The sequence below is a fragment of the Babesia bigemina genome (assembly GCF_000981445.1).
Source record: "Babesia bigemina genome assembly Bbig001, chromosome : I".
Taxonomy (NCBI): Eukaryota; Apicomplexa; class Aconoidasida; order Piroplasmida; family Babesiidae; genus Babesia; species Babesia bigemina.
The window spans coordinates 2,212,634-2,231,757 of NC_027216.1; the positions used below are offsets into that span (position 1 = coordinate 2,212,634).

At 53.3% G+C, this 19,124-nt stretch overlaps 8 protein-coding genes across 8 annotated transcripts; 6 read left to right on the forward strand and 2 right to left on the reverse strand.

Annotated features, from left to right (window-relative positions):
• Positions 1-443: 443 nt before the first annotated feature.
• On the forward strand, positions 444-2,517 carry BBBOND_0109970 (hypothetical protein, conserved; the record flags this gene model as incomplete). Its single annotated transcript, XM_012911431.1, has 2 exons — positions 444-2,070; positions 2,111-2,517. The coding sequence occupies 2 exons, from the start codon at positions 444-446 to the stop codon at positions 2,515-2,517; spliced, it is 2,034 nt and encodes a 677-aa protein (XP_012766885.1).
• A 155-nt stretch (positions 2,518-2,672) lies between these two features.
• On the forward strand, positions 2,673-3,639 carry BBBOND_0109980 (hypothetical protein, conserved; the record flags this gene model as incomplete). The annotated part of the gene is made up of 8 exons (XM_012911432.1): positions 2,673-2,777; positions 2,816-2,884; positions 2,920-2,972; positions 3,008-3,077; positions 3,116-3,262; positions 3,303-3,392; positions 3,429-3,503; positions 3,541-3,639. 8 exons carry the CDS (start codon positions 2,673-2,675, stop codon positions 3,637-3,639), a joined length of 708 nt encoding a protein of 235 aa, XP_012766886.1.
• Positions 3,640-3,990: 351 nt separating this feature from the next.
• BBBOND_0109990 (ubiquitin domain containing protein family, putative) lies at positions 3,991-5,233 on the forward strand (the record flags this gene model as incomplete). Its single annotated transcript, XM_012911433.1, has 6 exons — positions 3,991-4,135; positions 4,173-4,292; positions 4,328-4,453; positions 4,491-4,702; positions 4,742-4,901; positions 4,989-5,233. 6 exons carry the CDS (start codon positions 3,991-3,993, stop codon positions 5,231-5,233), a joined length of 1,008 nt encoding a protein of 335 aa, XP_012766887.1.
• A 389-nt stretch (positions 5,234-5,622) lies between these two features.
• BBBOND_0110000 (UDP-galactose transporter, putative) lies at positions 5,623-6,801 on the reverse strand (the record flags this gene model as incomplete). The annotated part of the gene is made up of 1 exon (XM_012911434.1): positions 5,623-6,801. The coding sequence occupies one exon, from the start codon at positions 6,799-6,801 to the stop codon at positions 5,623-5,625; it is 1,179 nt and encodes a 392-aa protein (XP_012766888.1).
• Positions 6,802-7,320: 519 nt separating this feature from the next.
• On the forward strand, positions 7,321-8,318 carry BBBOND_0110010 (ubiquitin fusion degradation protein UFD1, putative; the record flags this gene model as incomplete). Its single annotated transcript, XM_012911435.1, has 4 exons — positions 7,321-7,506; positions 7,543-7,852; positions 7,890-7,992; positions 8,030-8,318. 4 exons carry the CDS (start codon positions 7,321-7,323, stop codon positions 8,316-8,318), a joined length of 888 nt encoding a protein of 295 aa, XP_012766889.1.
• Positions 8,319-8,447: 129 nt separating this feature from the next.
• Positions 8,448-13,814, reverse strand: BBBOND_0110020 (hypothetical protein, conserved; the record flags this gene model as incomplete). The annotated part of the gene is made up of 1 exon (XM_012911436.1): positions 8,448-13,814. One exon carries the CDS (start codon positions 13,812-13,814, stop codon positions 8,448-8,450), a length of 5,367 nt encoding a protein of 1,788 aa, XP_012766890.1.
• A 1,120-nt stretch (positions 13,815-14,934) lies between these two features.
• Positions 14,935-17,688, forward strand: BBBOND_0110030 (hypothetical protein, conserved; the record flags this gene model as incomplete). Its single annotated transcript, XM_012911437.1, has 1 exon — positions 14,935-17,688. One exon carries the CDS (start codon positions 14,935-14,937, stop codon positions 17,686-17,688), a length of 2,754 nt encoding a protein of 917 aa, XP_012766891.1.
• Positions 17,689-17,780: 92 nt separating this feature from the next.
• On the forward strand, positions 17,781-19,061 carry BBBOND_0110040 (orotidine 5'-phosphate decarboxylase, putative; the record flags this gene model as incomplete). The annotated part of the gene is made up of 3 exons (XM_012911438.1): positions 17,781-18,080; positions 18,418-18,898; positions 18,937-19,061. 3 exons carry the CDS (start codon positions 17,781-17,783, stop codon positions 19,059-19,061), a joined length of 906 nt encoding a protein of 301 aa, XP_012766892.1.
• Between the last annotated feature and the right edge of the window lie 63 nt (positions 19,062-19,124).

Below are 19,124 nucleotides of genomic sequence, written 5' to 3' on the forward strand. Positions count from 1 at the left end.
GGGAAAAAATAAATTATAACAGCTTCCGTTCGCGGAGGTTGACTCATGGTGGTTCTGCATCTGTGGCTCCAAGGGCATGTTAAGCTCGCTTGGTCACCACGGATGGGATAGTGCTAGCCATTAATTTATTTTTTATAGCTCGTTCACCAATTATAAGATTTCCGTTTTAATTGAGTACTGCAGACGCATGTAGTACCGGATTTGATTCAGGTAGGAGATATTGAAGCTTGTTAGACCATTTGCGACATATTTCGCATATTGGAAAAGCTGTTTGCTCTCGGATGTCATCTTGGTCAAGCTTACAGTTGCGGTGTTGGAACTCTGCAGGTGTCTATATGTGATGGCACATTATATTACATCGAGCAGTATGCGAGCCGGATTATGAGTCCGTAACCTCTTTTCGTCGGCTGTTCATTCGCGATGCGCACAACGTCGGTGATGCAATGGCTAACCCATGCGCAAGCAAAACTGCGCGTGGTGATGGAAGATGTACACGGAGCCTGCCAGCCTTGGAAGGCTTGTCGTACGACAGCGAGCGGCGTCGCTGGTGTGTCAAGGTCCCGCCGGCAATCTGTCCTTCCGGAGGAACTTTCTACTTCAGCACCTCGGGCAACGACACAACCAACGTGTGGCTATCGGCGTTGTACCATTGGGGTCGTTTGATTGTGTGTCATTTGCGTAGCAAGGATGCGGAGTGCCCGTGCGGAGTGTGTAGGAGTGCATTCGAAAAGCCGTGTGTGTCGGAGAAGCTTTCGGTGTTCGACTTTACCGAATTTTTCGCGGAAGGCGTAGACGCGACGTCGGTTGTGCCTTCTGCCCGCGCTACCGTAGGTTCGGCAGCTTTAACGGGTAATTGGGTAAACGCCTCGTCTGCAACATGCGGATGCTGGAACCGTAATGAGGCGTTGATTCCTCCAGACAACTTGTTAAATATTGAAAACACGAGAAGGTATGAGGATAGTCTGCCCCCCGGTTCTATTTTCTTCGATGACAGCGTGAGTGGGTCGTTGTCTAGCGCCCACCGCGACACACCCCGCGGCGTCGGATTCTCGGGCAGCAACTCTTGCGGCGGTTTTAATGCGTTGGCAAGCATCGGCGATGGTCGACTAAAGAGTTTCCCTCCAGAGTTACGTGTTGGTGAACCGACAGATCATTTGTCGAGATGTCCACTTGCTCACCATCATGGCTTCACTCACTCGACACGTTCTCAAAAAAGGTCATCTAGCAGCGGTATTTCCCCCGTACCAGACTTCTCGACTGCAGGTGGAGCTATCCTGGCGTCCGCCAAGGATAGATTATCACTTACCACCATGCATGTCGAATCGTCGTGCTTGCCGCGAGCCGACAGCTGCCATTCAGCACCAGTCCTTCATGCGTCATGTGCCGATGCACTAGCAGCATCACATTTCGCTAATCGCTACCACGATTTGCAGACGCAATGTTGCACCGGCGCATGCAGTGCACACCTGCCTGCCGGGCGTGACTACGATAATCTACGCTACCTTTCCCTGCTTGCGGGCCACACAAGGTACGGTAGTTTGCGCAAGGCACCGCAGTTAAAGACTGAACGGTTTGATTTGCTGCATCTTCATCATCACCATCCGAGGCGCAAAAATAGGCCCGAGCGGACGGGAGAAGCCTCGGCAGCGCATTGTCGGCCAACAGGCGGTCTGACTCTGGATTACATCACCCAGCTCAGCTCGCAAGCCATTCCATCCAGATCAGATATTTACCGCGCAGGAGGCGTCGATCGGGGGGAGGGCTACACCGCCCACCAGGACGATAACGCCGGGAGCAGCCGCGTGGAGAGCGCATCGGGCTGCTCTTCGGCTGTCTCAACGCGGCGGTCAACCGAGTCTAAGTCACAGGAAACCGCAGATCACCTTTCCGACAACGCTGTCAGAGAGCCGAGTTCGTCCGCCGACTTCGACTGCTGCGATGAGTACTCCTCGATGACCGACGACTCGCTGGGAGACAGCACCCGCAAACCTCGGCGCCGCGGCAGGCCACGCTCTAATGTCGCCAGCAACATTTCTGACATGGCTGAATCCCTGCGACCCTGGCATCGAGGTTGGTGATTTGACATTTGCTTGTGTTGACATGACTATAGAAGTTTTCTGGGTACCGAGCATCTCCCGTTGGCGCACGTCGTTCACCGACGAGGCTGGCACCCGCCACACGAAGACATTCACGCCTTCTGTTTTCGGCGGCGTGAAGGAGGCATACGACGCTGCTGTTAAATACAAGCAGGCGGTTGACCAGATCTGCGAGGCTAGCGGCATGCCGGAGTCGCGGCGCATTTCACTTAAGCGGGACATAGAGATGTCACTTAAGCGCAAGAGGCTGCCCCGAAATTGCACCGTGGACATCTTTTCTCATTTCGAAAACAACCCGAGTAGCGCTGACGACACCACGGCCCCTGCCCAGTCGGCCCAGGATATGGCATCCAGCAACAGCTCCTCCTCGTCGGGTCAGCAGAAAGCCACATGCCCTCCAGCCAGTGATGCACCCACGTAGAACGCCGATGCGTTGTCCGATCCCATTTCGTGCAACCTGCAGAAGTGAGGTGTGAGGAAGGCTGGTGCCATGTTGCACTTTGATGTGTTGTTTCTTGCCGCAAGCAGACACGTATGGCTATAATACTGACGATGTATTGAAATATTAAATTAGCAATGACTTTCACGTTGACCACGTCGCACGCCGCTCGTAAATTCGCCGAGCGTTTGATGCAGGAGGTCCCCAATCGCGACAGTAGCAGCGCGTCGTGCGCCGATAAGGTGGTTTGCATACACATTCGACCTTTAATTCATCAAAGGGTGCCCACGATCACGGCAAAGAATGCGCTGGGTCAGCTATGCACGCCTGTGGACATGACCTGTCCAAGGTAGGCGTCGTCTTGCTTCGCACTGACCTTCGCAGGAACGCGAACTTTTCGAGCGCAGCCTGCCGGACAAATACCGCGCATGTACAATGTAGGTCGGAATCGCCTCATGAGCATCGCTTTTAGGTTTCGCGAGGAGGCGAAGGCTGCATTCACGTCGCAGCAATACAAGCTCGCCGAGAAGTTCTACGAGAAGGTGCGACCTTCTGACATATATTGCACGTTATTGCTCAGATTCTGATCCAGCTGGACTACACATTTGCCGATGATGCGGATTGGAAGGCGAAATTTCGGGAGATGGAGCTGTCTACACACGTCAATCTCGCGCTGACCAAGTTCCGCCTCCAGGAATTCCGGAAAGCGATATACCACTGCAAGATGGTGTGTACCAGTATTGTGTATGAGTGAACAGTGCCTGCAGGCTCTATTCGTGGACCCAACGAACGTTAAGGCGCTCGTGCGCCGCGGATTGTGCTACATGTCGCTGTGTTCCTACGATGAGGCTGAGAAGGTGTGTGTACGAGCATGGGGAATCATGTACACGCAGGACTTCCTGAAAGCGCTTGAGATAGACAGTGAGTGCGCCACTGCGCGTTCGCAGCTTTCTTTAATAGGCAAGCGGGTGAGTGTTTTGCTCGTGCTTTTGGCATATTTATCAGCGAGCCGCCGGCCAAAAAAGTGAGCGTCTCGTTTGCTCCGCCATGTTTTCCGCAAACAAAGCGTCCAGTTCCAATGCCAGTGGCGGGGAAGGCTCTTAATTTGCGTAGCTGGGCCACGCGGTCAGCCTAAGAGCACGGTGCCGCCGTACGATCCAGCAGCACTTCAAGCGAAGATATAACGCTGGCTTGTATCATTAGTTCACAGTAACGCATAAGTGTATTCCAACGGCGTTGATGGAGCCGGCGCTATTGTGCTTGCGTCCCCATCGCTACGGCTCGCTCCTCTATCCGACCCCTGTAGGCTGCGGCTGCCATTCTGCTTTTGGCATAATTTGAGCCTTGATTTGTTGAGGTGTGTAGTAGGCGTTATTGTACGTCAGCTTTGCGCTAATAAGGCGTGGCGTTTTGCGCTGTGTGTCGCCCCGGATACAGCTCATTACTGCCCTAAAAATGGCAATCAAAGTGACTATAAAGATTAGCGGCGGCGAGACTTTCGTCGTCGAGGTGGATCAGTCCATTACCGTGCTGGAGCTGAAGGAGAAGTGCGCCGAGAACGCGGGCGCTACTGCCGATAAGCAGCGCCTAATCTTTAAGGGTAGGAGCGTCCGTACGAACAGACCATCACCTGTTAGGCCGCATAGTGAAGGACGATGAGACTTTGGAATCTCTCAAGGTTGAGGACGGCAACACCATCCACCTGGTCCGCAGCGGTGTGAAACCAGCCACTTCCTCTGGCGCTGCTTCAGGAACTCGTTGGTTGTTTTTATCGTGTCATAACATATAGTAGAAGCCGAAGCGCCCAAACCAACCCCTGCGGCTGGTGTGAACGCCAATGCAGCTCCCACCGCAGGTGCCTTCCCCTTCGGCCAGGCCAACCCCTTTTCTCCGGACACGATGCAGCAGATGATGCAGGGTAAGCGAGGGTTAGTTCCGTGTCTAAAAAGTTGCAGGAATGGGTGGTTTCGGTGGTATGGGCGGCATGCCCGGCATGGGTGGAATGGGAGGCATGGGTGGCATGCCCGGCATGGACGACTTCAACCCGCAGACCGCCGCCGCCCTGCTGAATAACCCCATGGTGCAAGAAATGATGCAACAGATCAGCAACAACCCGCAACTTTTGAAGGAAATTTTTGGGAACAACCCACTGTTGCAGCCTATGATGGTTGGTTTGCTACTTTTGTTGTGACCGACTTGTTAACAGCAGCAAAACCCCATGCTCAACCAGATGATGAACAACCCCGAGCTTTTGCGCACAATGATGCGCCCAGGGATGCTTCAGGCCGGCCTTCAGCTGCACCAGTCCATGCAGCAACAGCAGCAAGCCGGGGGTAGTACCGCTGCCCCTGCCGCGGCGTCACCTGGTAGGTTACTCCCCTTAAGTCGTTTTTCGTTGTAACACCTAATTCTTGCGACGGCCTTGAATGACACAATCTAATAATTATCTGCAGGCACGGAGAACATGCTTAATCCTCTGATGGGTGGTGGTTTCCCCGGGTTCAACTTCCCGCCGGCGGCCATGCCGACCGACACCCGTCCCCCGGAGGAGCGTTACGCCTTCCAGCTGCAGACGCTGCAGGAGATGGGTTTCACCAACCGTGAGGAGAACCTCAGCGTGCTGAACTCCACGGGCGGCGACATTTCAGCCGCCATTACGCGGCTGCTGGAGGCCAGGGGAAACCCCGCATCCAACTGAGCATTTCACGAACAACTGGTAAATGGGTATCATTTTGTCCAATTCGGATTGACAACAATCCGGCTTAAAGAGGTGCCGCGCATAACGCGGACTTTGTGCGCATTCTGAGATGTCCACTCCTGCCAATGAGCAGGGAGGGATTCCAGTAGCAGACACGGTTCAATTTCACAAAATAGAATGCGATACGTATAATTCATGCCTCTTAGTTATCGTGCTATATAGTGTCTACTGCGAGGTGCAGATGCCCCTGTTCATTTTCCGGGGGCTCCGCTCGCTGCCCACTGTTTCTGGGCGGCCGCGCATCCAGACATACACTCGCTTGAATGTTTTGTGGGTGACAGCTCCACCCTGGCCCATAAATTATACTTCCACACATCCACAAATTCCCATCAGTGCCCGTCTCCATTCGAGCTTCTGTTCTTCGTGTTCATTTTGTATTTGAAGAACTGCCTGATGAACAGGGTAGCGAATGTCCCCGACATCGAAATCCACTGCATTACCGACATGTAGTGGTTAAACATGAAAATGGATATCAGCGAGCTTGCTACCTTCCTAATCGTCGTGATGAGGGTGGTGTAGAGGCTGCCGTACAACTTCAGGCAAATCACGATGAAGACCTGCCCGATGCTGGCCGTGAGGGAGAGGAGCGCCAGGTACATCCATATCTGCGGGTTCTGCATGAGCAGCTTGAACGGAGTCGTGCCCTCGAATACGAACACCGCAGCGGTTGCCATTGGGAAGCCGAAGAAGTTGAGCGAGAAAAGCAGCATGAAGGGGTGGAGGTCCTTGGTGGCGAGCATCTTGTCCTCGAGCGGCCCGGTGAGACCGTCACAGAAGAGCGAGAAGAAGCACATGAGCATACCGACAAGCGTGTTTTCTCCGTCCATCCTGCCCTTTGGCTTGAAGTAGTTGAAGCCGAAGACGCAGAGCGTGATCACGAAGACAGCTATGTAGTCGTACACAGGATACCTCCTACCGAAAATGAGGAACCCTCCAATCAGAACGGGTATCATTTTGGCGCTTTTGATGACGATTTGAGTGGGGATCCCGACATACTTGATTGACGCGAGGGCTGAGAGCATAGACATCACATTCGACGTTGCTGCTAGCATTCCGAGGCACGCCACTTTCTTGTCAAAATCCTCGAACACACTCTTAGGTCCGTCCGCCGAGTCACCCATCTTCCTGCGCCTCCAGTTCAGCCGCAGCTGCATGGATCCCATGAGCACCGATGTGGTGACGAGGTTTGTGGTGAAGCAGGTGAAGGCGAGGAAGACCGGGTAGTCGAATTTTTTGTCGCCCATGAGAGGGATGCGCATCATAAGCTCCTGCAGGTACGAGTATGTGATGTAACATGCGCACACCAGGCCGAATAGCATCACTGCCATTCCGGCATCCTTGACCATTTTGCGGCGCACATCGGCCTTCGTGGCGCCGTCCTCGATGACGATCCGCATTTTGCCCTTCTTTTCCGAACCTCTGTATCGAGCAGTGTTTGAGTCTAACTGGGCGTCCCCCGCATCGTAGTGGCCGTCATCTTCATGGCTGGCGTTGCCCCGCGAAACCATCGTGGCTGCCAGTTTCCCCGCGGCCACCGACGGCCCCGAACGCCGACCAGCTCGACCTCCTGCCATCGCACCTTTAACCGTTTTTCACCGAGAATAGTAATGTGTATATTGTTAGTCGTATGGCGCTTCGAGCGGTGCGTGCGGTGTGAGGTGGCAACCAAAATACGCGGTGAAAAAAATGCGCCACCTCGAGCCTTGAAACAGATTCTGATTTCGTATCTTATTCGACGACAGATTTCGTGATGTGTGCGGTCCTTATCGTAAAATGGCCGTGCCGACTGCGGCATAGGTGTTTAGACAACGCCAGCCAATTGCGCCAACTTTCGGGGACTTTGACCCATAGGTCGCCCCTATGATCAAAAAAAGGCTCCGAGGCGCTTAAATGCATCACTATAATTACCGTAGATCCGTTTTTTAGAGATCCCTAACCGTGTAGAGGGCACATAGGCGTGTTTATCTTTGCACACCTTGTTTCACGAAATTGCCATTTGCAACGTAAAAGACACTCTGAAATGGGCCATGGTTAGCACGTGCCCATATTGGCGTGTAATACCGCAACTGTGGATATGCGTCGTCGTATTCCTGTTGCGTAGCCTTCCACTGTGCCAAACGCTCCGCAAGTCACATTCTTCGCGGCCCGTTGCGCCACAAGGACATGGCTTCCTATCTTTTGACAGGCTTTGGCGGTCGTTTGACCGGGCAAGGGTGAGTGTTTTCTTGATCTAGGCTAATGCGGGGTAGGTGGAGAGCTACGTACGGGATGTGAACCTCCAGCTGCAGCAGCGTCCTGGCATCGAGCGTCTGCTGATTGTGCTTGAGCTCGGAGAACCATTTGCTCGTCACTGCCGCTCTGCCGACGGGGACCGCCTGCTGTTGGCCAACAGCGACAAGGTGTCGCTGCCCGAGAGCATTTTGACGCAGCTGACTGATACGAATGCAGCAGTGCCATGGCAGTTTGTGATTCAGAAGGTGCACCGGTGCCAACTTACTAATAAATCGGATGCAAAAGGCGCCAAACTTCCCAGCACGAACAACGACTTCTTTTCCAAGGGTGAGTCTTCCTACACTTTGTTGTGATACAAACGCAGAGGACGGCCCCAAGGAACGCCTATCGTGCTCGTCGCTCGAGTTTCGACCGCAGGACAACTTCATTTTCATGCCGCGCTGGATGATGGAGAGCTTGCAGCTAAAGTGAGTTCGGTAATCTCCGCGTCTAAGCGTTGCGCAGGCCGTACGACGTGGTGCACTTATCGCAACACAAGCTTCCTGACGCTACTTTCGTGAAACTCGCACCGCTGGAAACGTCGTTCTTCGAGCTGCCTTCACCGAAATCTGTGTTGGAGGAGCATCTGAAGCACTATTCGACTCTAACGCGGGGGTCCACCATCCCTATCACGCACAACGGCGTCACCTACCATCTAAGGGTGCTGCGTATCGAGACGGAGGAAATCAAGGATGCGGAATGCGCTTCTATACAGGACACAGACGTGTCGACAGACTTGGTTCGGTTACCGTGAATGGCCTATGCGCCCTTGGATCGCCTGCAGACACCGGAAGGCCTATGCAACTTGTAGATACACCGGTTACCAAGCGTTCTCATAAAATACAACTTAAATAAAACTCAACATCAACGTAGCTTGTAAAGATTAAAAACTATTGAGAACAAGGTCCTCTTGTCGGTTTAATTTACAGGCGCCGGCCATGTTGCACAAACAGATAAGGCAGGAGGCTCTCAGGCGTTCCATTGTTATCCTTTTGCGCTTCGGCGCATCTTCTATATCTTCAAATGTTACAGTGGTGCCACTGTTGCCAGCAGCAGGACGGCTGCCACGAGTGGAATGCACGCCCTGCCACATCGACCCAAGCTCAGCAGCTCTGTTTATGAGTCTGATCTGGCAGAATTCATGGGCCACGTGACCACAGAAGAAGTATAAGGTCTTGGGTCTATTGGGAAACTGGATGTAAGTTTCTGTTCCCCAAACTGTGTCCCGAATAACCGCCAACATTTGAGGCGTTATGTTCGGGTTACAGTGAGTTGCGATGTACAAAGAATCACATATTGCACATACGTTGCTGCAGCTGATCACCTTACCACTATCTCTACCCATATCGTATGAGCTGCGACCGAAAGCTGCGTTTTTGCAATCACCCGATCCCATTGACTCTTGTGCAGGCATGCCCTCGATTCGGCAAGGCTGACGCCTTTCATCTGCATCTCCTGCCGCAATGTCATTTGCAACGATGGCAGATTGTGACTTTATCCTGCCAACGCATTCCGTTTTGGGGACGAGATCATCGCTGCTTTGGCCTCCTGTGCCATGGCCTTCACGCATTGCTCCGTTAGGCACGCACTTTTTGCCGGGGTAGAATACCATCCCTTTTTTTGCCACGTCAAGCATCTGAGTGGTGTAATGTCCCATACTTATGGTCTGCACAGCGTCCAGGACGTATATTACGTACGCTTTGTATTTCAAGAACTGCAAGTACAACCCCGTGACCAGATCCTCAGCCATGCCTTTGCCGGAAGTGCGCTCCCACAGTTCTCTCAACATCCGTTGCATCACAACCCAGGATGTACTTTCATCCCACATTAGGTGGATCAATGCTAGGAGCCTGCTGTAGACTGTTCCCACAGACTGCCCTTTTGGCTCTTTACCTCCCTTGGTCATAAAGTCGAAACGCAACGCCAACATGATGCAGTCGTATACCGTATACCACGGTTCACTTGCAAAATACCGCAGGTACGCTTCAGCGAGATAGAGTTCCTTTTGAACCACAGCTTCGTAATTGCCCCCATCGTCAGGTACCGGTGCTACTGCCCTTGCGATTCGCACCTCGGATAAAATTCGAAGTAAGGTTCCAACACCAATGTAATTTTTTGCGACTGAATTTGCGATACCCTTAACGAGTGCGATGATTTCAGATGGCTCTAAAAGGCATGTCAATCTGAAATAGAGGGGGATGTATTGGTTGGTGAGCCCATCATTAGCATACAAACCACTAAGGTATCCATATAGGAACTCGGGCTCTGGTGACAGCGTTGTTACAACATTGATGATATATTCCGGGGTCTTGGACTTCTCTACCAACAGTTGGATCGCCGCAGGCGGGTCTATACGGCACAGCTGCAGTGCTGCGCTCGTGACATACTCCTCTGCATCGGGATAGAGCTCACATACAAGTTTTGCCAGGTCCAACGAACTTATACACTGCACATGCGCCATTAATCTAAAAGCCTGTCTGATCTGGTCGGTTTTCGCCAACAACACTCCCATGGCAATTGCGGCCGCACGTGCTTTGGGCCCATGGTTCATCAACATAAAACTCTCCAGATTATCGTTTGACACAACAGATACACGCTGAAGCAGCTCGAAAACCGTGTAACCCTCGCTTTCATGGGGTACGCTGCCGTCCCGTAGTTTGAGGAGTTCGATGTCGACTTTGTTCGTTTCTTCAAGTATGCCGTCCCAATGGGATCCACTACCGTGTAGTTCTTTCTTTTCCGTACAGCCGTAATCTACTAGGGCATCCACCAATGACCCATTAGGTGTACGTCCCATGTAATTTAAAGCCTTACGAGCCACATGAACGTCATTTTCACTATTTGAGGGCGTACTTGCCATTGCATTTTCCTTGTAGTCACACATTAAAAATGGCACCCTATCTACGAAAAAGTCCATTTTCGAAGTCACGAGATTGAGGCTAGCATTGTGCCTGCCGTTGCTGCGTCTCCATCCACAAGTGCTTCGCATCAACCACTCGCTCCCATTTGATCGACCGGCTTGTGTTGCATTGCAGATACAGTGTCCCTCTTCGCCAGAACCATTGCATGTACCCGCTGCTACTGACTTGGTGTCAGAAGCCAACGCATTAATACACTGTTTCAGCATTTTGACCATTGCCCTCACTTGCTCGACGGTCAGGTTTGCCGTCAACGCCAACCTAAGAAGCACAAATGGCATATCCGGGCCGACAACGCTAGATACTTCACTCCGAATCAGATCGTAAACCGCGCGGTATTCATCCGTCACGCCTGACATCGCAGGTGGCAAGATGTGACCGAGAAGGATATTCAGCCTTTTGTGATTTGCGAATTGTCCTACTAACTCCCGAATATGATGAGCTCTTTTGTGGTCATCTGACATCTGTGCGCAGTAGCGGATGTACGACAATGTTAGGTGTGCGGTTTTTTCTACGTCCAGACTTTTGGCTGACAAGAAGCATTCCAACCCATTTCTGGCAACATCATGCACATAAGCACCGCATTCAGCTCCCGAAGCGCTTCTACTCGACATCTGCATAACTTCTAAAAGTGCCTCGTCATGAGCTCGATGTCTGCATAATTGGCGAATGTGCTGCATTGGTGTTGCTCCCTTTATGGTCACCAACAACCCTCTGACCACAATGCAAAGACTCTCAAACCTATCTGGGTCACTGAAACAGTGCAAAATGTCACCCTGCATGGTGCCTAAGTTTACATCAGCAAGGCCCGCTGGACAGCTGCCGCCGCATACCAAGGCCCTGATAGACTTATCGGCATATTTGCGATTTGGATGATCCGCCAGATGCAGGCAGTGTTCTACATTATTGTCATCATGGCAGCAGAAGTTGTTCATGACAAATTGTTGTGCTCGGCAGATTTCCAGTTTTTGTTCCGTAATCCTGCACGTCAGTTGCAGAAACCTGCGTTGGCTGAGTCCTCGTCTGCCGTCACCGACCCGTAGGCACTGCATGTATGATTCGTTCAGATACACATCGTTATAGCACGGGTCGAAAGCGTTGAAGGCGAAGACAGCCGTGTGGTCACTTCCGACACCGTAGGAGTCAGGTGAGGCGCTTTGGCGGCTGCCATCCTGCGCACGTACAATTCGAAATGTGGAACCATTTTCCTCTTGTTTTCCATTATGCATACCTGATCTCATCGACGGGCCGTCCGACTCATATATGACGGAGAATGAGCCTTTATACCGGTGCCGCATAATGGCAACGATGCGGCACGTATCCGGTGCCTTGAGGCTGTACGAAACAGTGCCTCTGAGAGGAACGTTCCGCCAAATCCGTTTCTCCTTCACTGTTACGTATTGGGAGAAACCATAACCGTCTATTCTAATGGCTGAGTTGCTCACATCCAGAAGGTCGATGCGCCTTGTGGTGACGCTCTTGCGCCCGAATCCGCCCTTGCACGGGAACGAAGGAATAATGTCTACTACCTGCAGCGAGTTTCTGGAGCCAACTAGAAGCACCCTTTGCGATAACCAACACATTACGACACCCAAGGGTTCTCTGTTTTTGAGGTTGAGCATCGCGCTTCTTATACTGATGTTGTGCGTCTTTATTGCACTGCCTAACTTGTATTTTGTTCTGCCTGTTGACGTGGCGTAGTCAAAGTCCGATGAAGTATCATCTGACGATGGTGTGACGATGTCTGGCATATCCGCTTCCCTCGTATCAGACGACGGTGAGTTTCTCCGGCTCCTGGTAGCACGCCTGCCGTTAGCGCTCCAACTCACATCGCAGTGCTCTTCATCGTAGGCATAGCCTCTAGGGCCATCTGATAGTATACAGTGATAAGGTACACTTGAGGGAGATTCAACGTCATCGCCGCTGTATACGTTGAATGCCGACTGCGTTGTCCAATATTCACATCGCCGCATAGCCTTGTTGACGTCACTAGCCGTGCCATCACGCGCACTCGGCGTTTTAATACATGTTTCCTCATCATATTGCGCCAATCGGAGCTCATAGGAGTGTTGAGGACTTTTCTGCAGCATCGTTTCACTTTGGGCGTGAGATGAACTTTGGCTACCACTGGAACGCGTTGGCGTATCACTTTTGCAAAGGTCCTCTTCGGCGCTACGCGAGACGTAACGGTCAAGCCTCGCGTTGTTCCATCCGTTGCGCCTTACCACGCGCTCAGACTCAGCATCTGAATGGTACGTTGGCGATGCGTCGAATTCCTCCGCATTGTCCATAGGCTCAGCTTCCTGGTAATCCACATCCGACTCGTCCGACGTAACGTAGTGATCGTCTACGTCTCCTGCATCCTCCAAAATACCGCGATATTCGTCTGCGATGATTTTTTCGGCTTCGATATCCAGGCGAGGGGAGTGAGGCAGGAAGGCCACAGCGGCACACTCCGACAGCAGCACCACATGTGCCCCGTCGTCATCCGCTAAAGCAAGCATGTCTCGGTACCACACCATAGGTATCCCACGCCGCGTTCGTCTTGATCTGTGTATGAGTGTGCATGCTCGCTCTGGGCCTTCAGTGCCTATCTCGTCCAGCCTCAAAAGGTATGTCCCTCCGCTTTGAACTGAAAATATGACCGCCGACTCACTGTACTCCAATTTTCCCAAATGTCGGTGACGTTTCTCCTGCCTCCGCATCAGCAGGCGCCTCAAGTCGTACGTTGCCCTTCGTTTGTTAGCGGTGGTGGTAAGAGCCTCTGCAACGGCGAAACATCGTGCGTCGCTGGGCAAGGAAGAATTACGTCCAAGATGCGAACCATCCTGTATTGATTTGTTTGTTTCCCTGCGCAGCCTTTGCGGGGTGCGGCGTTCCAATGAATTCTGCCTAGACCTCAGGTGCAACGTGGGATGGCCATCTGCATGTCGGCGAGGCACCCTGTGGCGCAGCAAAAACTGCGGATGCAGCACCAAAGCCGTCACCTCCTGCCCAGTCCTGATCTTGTACACCACATTCGAAGCTGCCACATTGGTGACGCATACCAGATGCACGTAGATGTACCCCAACGAAGTGGCGCAAACGACGTAAACTACGTCCCTCAGAAACTTTGCTGGGCACAATCGTACCTTAACTTCGACTATAGCACCATGATAAGAGCATATGCGCTCGCGCCGGTTCCCGTATATCAGGATGAGGTCGCCATACTGCGTGCCTGTGACAATCACATCGCCGTGAGCCGCCACCGCCGATGTGAACGGATCCAGGTCCGTTATGCTGTCATACTGCACAAAAGGTCCTGAATACTCCATAGCAGACCTCTTAGACATTCAAATGACATTTTGTCGAGTTGTGGACGGTAGTCTGCCGTCTGCCATCCCAAGTCCTGTATGTTGAAATGCTTTTAAAGGATGCGGGAAGCGCCTTTATATCGTGAATAATGGGCGAGTGTTCCTCGCAGTGATGCCAATTACGCAGTTAGAATACTGGCAGAGGCGGCGTCATTTCGACGAACGCCGCAGTGCGTTGATGTGTACGCGGCGCCACGCAAACAGCCGCTGCGGTGACCGGTGATATCACCGCGTCACTTTGCAGCAGCACAAGCTTTTAGTATATAAGTGCCACCAAACAGGCGACTTGTCGGGGTGTGCGGGATTCTCAGGTGGGTCGCTGATGGCTGTGGAATCCTGGGAGCAGTCGAGATTCTCTCACGCCAGATGAGCCTGGATTTGAAGGTAATGCGGTAATTATCGCAGCATACGAGTATAAATTTGTTGATGTGTATGGAAGGTTGGAGGTTTTGGCATTGGCGATCTGTACGCTCGTGAAGACATGGCTGATGTTGAGAGTATGTCACAAGGGAGCTTTAAAAGCCTTCTGTAATCGCTAAAAGAGCTCACATATGACAAGCAGGGTCGTATAACTCGTAGGAGGTTCAAAATGTCCGAAATTTGTTGATCGTGTTGGAAGTCTCTGAGGAGTACTGATGGTAAGGGCGTAGACAAGCTGTTCCGCTGCCTGTATGCGGCCATCTGGTATGCTTCTTAAGGCTAAAATAGCACAGACGCCAGGAGATGTACAATGTTGGGTCATTAGTTGAATTAAGGCTTATCGCTACCAACATGGTAGATTTAGGGGGAACATAAGATGCCCGCAGAATCGTCCTTCACCGGTCGAATCTTGAACTGCCGCACGTCCTGTCAATCCATCGCAGCGGCAATATGTCATCTGGTGACGTGGTGTTTGGTCTGTGCGGTGCTTGCGCAACCCACCCTTTCCCTGGTGCCTTCATATCGTCGACGAAGCGCTTGTGCTCCATTTCAACATCGAGAGTATCTTTTTATTCCACCAACATCGCAACAACCATGTAGACTTTTTGGCGGCACGCAGGCATTCATAAGAAGCCTCATAAGCTGCGCACAGACGCCCTCCACCCCTTCTTGCGGCTGCATGCACGGCTCAACGTATGGAGGCCGCATCACTGGACACGTTAGGGCTGCTGACGGCATTTCACCTTCGGATGCTGCTTATGGCGGGAGGTTTGTGCTTAAAGCGTCGACTAGTGAGACGGCGACGACCCCAGCGCTGCCTGTGTTGGACATGACCGAGGAGGAGCACGTCATAGCATCTTCGAACCTGTTTAAACTGTTCACTCGCTGTGTGAACGCGTGCGACTCGGACAACTTCGACTTCGCCGTGGAAACCATAGTTGATTACGTAAATGCATATGGGAAGTATTGTTCGCCTTTTTTCAAGGAACCCGTCGAGGTGACCGCACCGGCCCCGGGCTCGGATGCGTCGGATGAAGGCCCGGAAAGTTCCGTAGACGAGTCCAACGCTGATGCTGAAGATGAAGCATTTGAGCACAAGAAGATTCCACCCATTTCCGACAGATCGCTCAGCTACCATTACACGTCAGAGGAGGTGGGCATCGACGTCGACGGTGCGCAGCGTCGTTGGCGAGTGGCCATAAAGCCCAACGTCTCGCGCACAGTGCGGCGGCTAATAATACAGCACCGCAAACTGTGTGCCGGGATCATCGGACGCGCTATGCACAAGGTGTCGAGCCTGGACGATCTAAGGGCAATAACTACCGTCTCCCGTGACGCCGCCCGTTTGGGGATTGTGGTTCTGAAGGGCATGTACGCCGCGATGTGTGTTATACACGCGAAGCTTGGTCGTGCAGAAAAGGCCTTCAAATACCTCGAGCGTATGTGGGCTCTGGGTGACCGGCGGCGCCACCGCAGTTACGAGCCGCTGTTCGAGTACTTCGAAGAACACTTGGATGGAGACGGCATGCTTAGGGTCTTGCGCCACCTGGTCGAAGTGGGAGGGATGCCCGTGAGCGGCTTAATTTTCACGCGCATATTGGTCACAATAGGCCTGTCAGCCAAACACCGTCTTTTGGAATTGGGCCACAGCAACCCAGTTGAGGATAGGGCTTCCGCCCATGGGCCGTCGAGGCCCGGGCTGCCAGCGGATCAGGCTACTAGCCTGGGTTCGAACAATCGAATCTCCGCCACCGCCAACATGAAAAGTGATAAACAGCGAGATGCGTTATCGGAGGTCTATGGAACGCTGCGCCGCCAATTGACAGAGGCGTTGGAAATATTCCACAAGCACTCTTGCAACAGGGTGTCATTGTCATCGCGGCTTGGTTATGTGGTATCTACGGTGCTTTCGGATGTTGTTCCCGGTCTCGTGCACTACACTCACGTGTCACCAGCCGACTCCTCTACTCTCTCCACTTCCGGCACCGCAGTGTTGACTAACAGCTTCAGTGATCACGGTGGAGCTGGGAATAAGATCCCTCACAGCCACGCCCCTCCTGACGCCGAATCGCATGGTGTTTGTGCTAAATGCAAACGTCATTTACCGCTCATTCAGCTCTCCGTGGAAGACCGCCTCACAGTGTTCCGCAGTTGGCTGCAGAACATCTACGACTACAACTTCCCGGAAATAATCCGGCTGGCCAACTTCTACGCCTGGCTACACGCTCCCATGCGCAATGGAGTGGGCTACACGTGCATTCTGGATGGGCAGAACATTGGTTACCACAGGCGCCAGGACCTGAGCCCGTTAGACTTCTACAAGATAGACACGGTGTTGCGTGAGATGGTACGCCGCGGCGAGCGCCCGCTTGTGGTACTTCCCCATTACGCGCGCGCGAACTCCCCCGCTGCGTGCGACGTGCTTGAGCCGGAGACCATTGATTTGCTGTTCCCAGGCCACAAGCTGCCGCGCAAACCCATAACCCTCTCGAGCGCGACCCCGTCTCGGCCCAAGCGCTACAGCGCTGCCGAGATCGACGTGATAAACCGTTGGACTGATTCCAAACAGGTGTACTTCTGCAAGGTTGGGAGCTACGATGACAACTACTTCCTGCTGGCGAACGTGATGACCGGGTGTGCCGAGGAACTTGCCGTGCTGGGCGGTTTCCTCAAATCGAGTTTGAATCTATCACTGGCGCAAAGGAATGAAACCGGAGCGTCGGTTCTGGCAGCTGATCTGCCTGACCCTAAGGTGGAGGACTACGTACATGCAGTGGACCCGGCAATGCGCCGCCCAATGATGATCACCGTGACCAACGACAGCCTCGCAAACCTGGAGATACCAGGCGTGGAAGAGCGTCTGATGCGCGCGTTACGCGACATACCGTTGAGCCCCTACTTCTTCACCAGCGATGAAGGCTGGCACGGCGGCGCATATACAGGTTCCACGGCCAGTGGCTATGGCGGTAACGCCGTGATCGGCCAAAGGCTGAAATATTCCCTAGAGATGTATTCATCGGGCCGCGGGGTATACCACATCCCTCTAGGATATGAACGTAAGGTGATTGACTACAGAGCGCGCCACACGGTGTTGGTGACTCGCAACGAGAGGCCGAGGATAGACCCCCCCGCTGCGGGCGTGTTCCTCGACACACCGGGGCCGTCGGCGAGGAAAGGCGAGCACAACATCGATGCCGAGCTAGTGCAAGTGCAGGCATGGCTGGATAAACACGGGTACACGGAATTGCTGCAGCGTCTGGGGCCCAGGATGCCGGAGCGTAACACACGCCTCCGCCATCCTCGAGGATACGCGATCACCACGCGGACGCCAGAAGCGATGAAGCAAAAGTTCAACCCCTCGCAGCAAACACGCTGGCTGTGTGTAGACCTGTCTGCAATAGACAACGTCGCAGCGAGCGCCGCTGCCTCGTGATGTGTATCGTGAGTGGTGGGGATTCCGGCTGCCATCGCCCGCGCAGAGCCTTACACACCTATCTTTTTGGGTTTCACCGTTGGAGTGTAACAATGGCTTTCATAGATAAGGCGCTCTCCCGAGCCCGGGAGGTGGGCGCGCCGCTGTGTCTGGGCCTCGACCCACGCGACGAGATCGTCGAGAGGTTTTCTCGCACCGGCCTCTACACCGTGCTGTACGACCGCTACGTGGACGGGTGCCCGATGGAGGGCTTCCGCAGTCGCGACATATCATCGGTGTACGTGAAGCTGAAGCTGTACTGCTGCTTCGTCATCGAGGCCACGGCTGAACACATTTGCGGCGTGAAGCCGAATCTGGCCTTCTTCATTGCACATGGCGCTGAGGGAATTCAGGTATGTTAGTCAAAGTCAGGAATACACTATGAATGCGTGCGGTGATGTTGCCCGTTCATGCCCAGAAGTGTGTGCCGTGGCAACATCGTATGCCGTAGGTGTGTACGTGTTCCCGGTGTCTATTGCCGTATTTCACTCGTTGCATCCATGTAAGCGTGGTGTGTGGAATGTCTGCGGTGACACATGTCGGTTCGACGGCGTGGTTGATGGTCAAGCATGTCTTCGCCACCGCTGGGCGCGTGCGACTGCGTGTTGCGCCGTAGAGCGTTAGAGTACACATTGACGTGATGGAATCCGTGCTGCTTTTAGATGTGCATCTGTGTTAACGGCATTTCAGGCTCTGATGGATGTATGCGAAGTCATTCGCGACATGGAGCTGCCGCTGCTCCTGGACGCCAAGCTGGGCGACATAGGTTCCACGATGGAGTACTACAAGAAGTTCATCTTCGACATCTTGAATGCCGACGGTTGCACCGTCAACACTCTCTTGGGCACCGATGTGCTGTCCGTGATGGGCACTGACAGCAACGGCCAGTATGTGAACGACCTGTTTGTGTTGGCCAGGTGTTCCAACCCTTCGTCGGAGCAGATCCAGGGCGCGATGCTAAGCGACCAAACTCCGGTATACCTGGAGGTAATCAAGTGCTGCGAGTCATTCTACAAGGCTAACAATGTAACCACCGCGCGCCTCGGCTACGTGGTCGGCGCCACGTGCGTAGGCGTGCTCGCTGAAGTGCGCAAGGCGTACCCCGACTGCACGATACTCATGCCCGGCGTCGGAGTGCAGGGTGGAGACCTCGGAGCTGCCATGAAAGCTGGTGAGTGTGCTTGTGCGACGCCTTGTAATTCTGCGCAGCGCTGAACGAAAATGGTGGGGGCGTCATTGTCCCCATTTCTCGGGCGATCATTGACATGCAAAACCCCGGCCAGGCCGCCGTTTACTGGAAGGAACAGATACGGTCGCACCTCCCGAAGGCTTGAAATGTCTCGCGAGGAAGGCGGCATGCCACACTAACTAAAGTTTCAGGCGGGCTAGGGCATCCT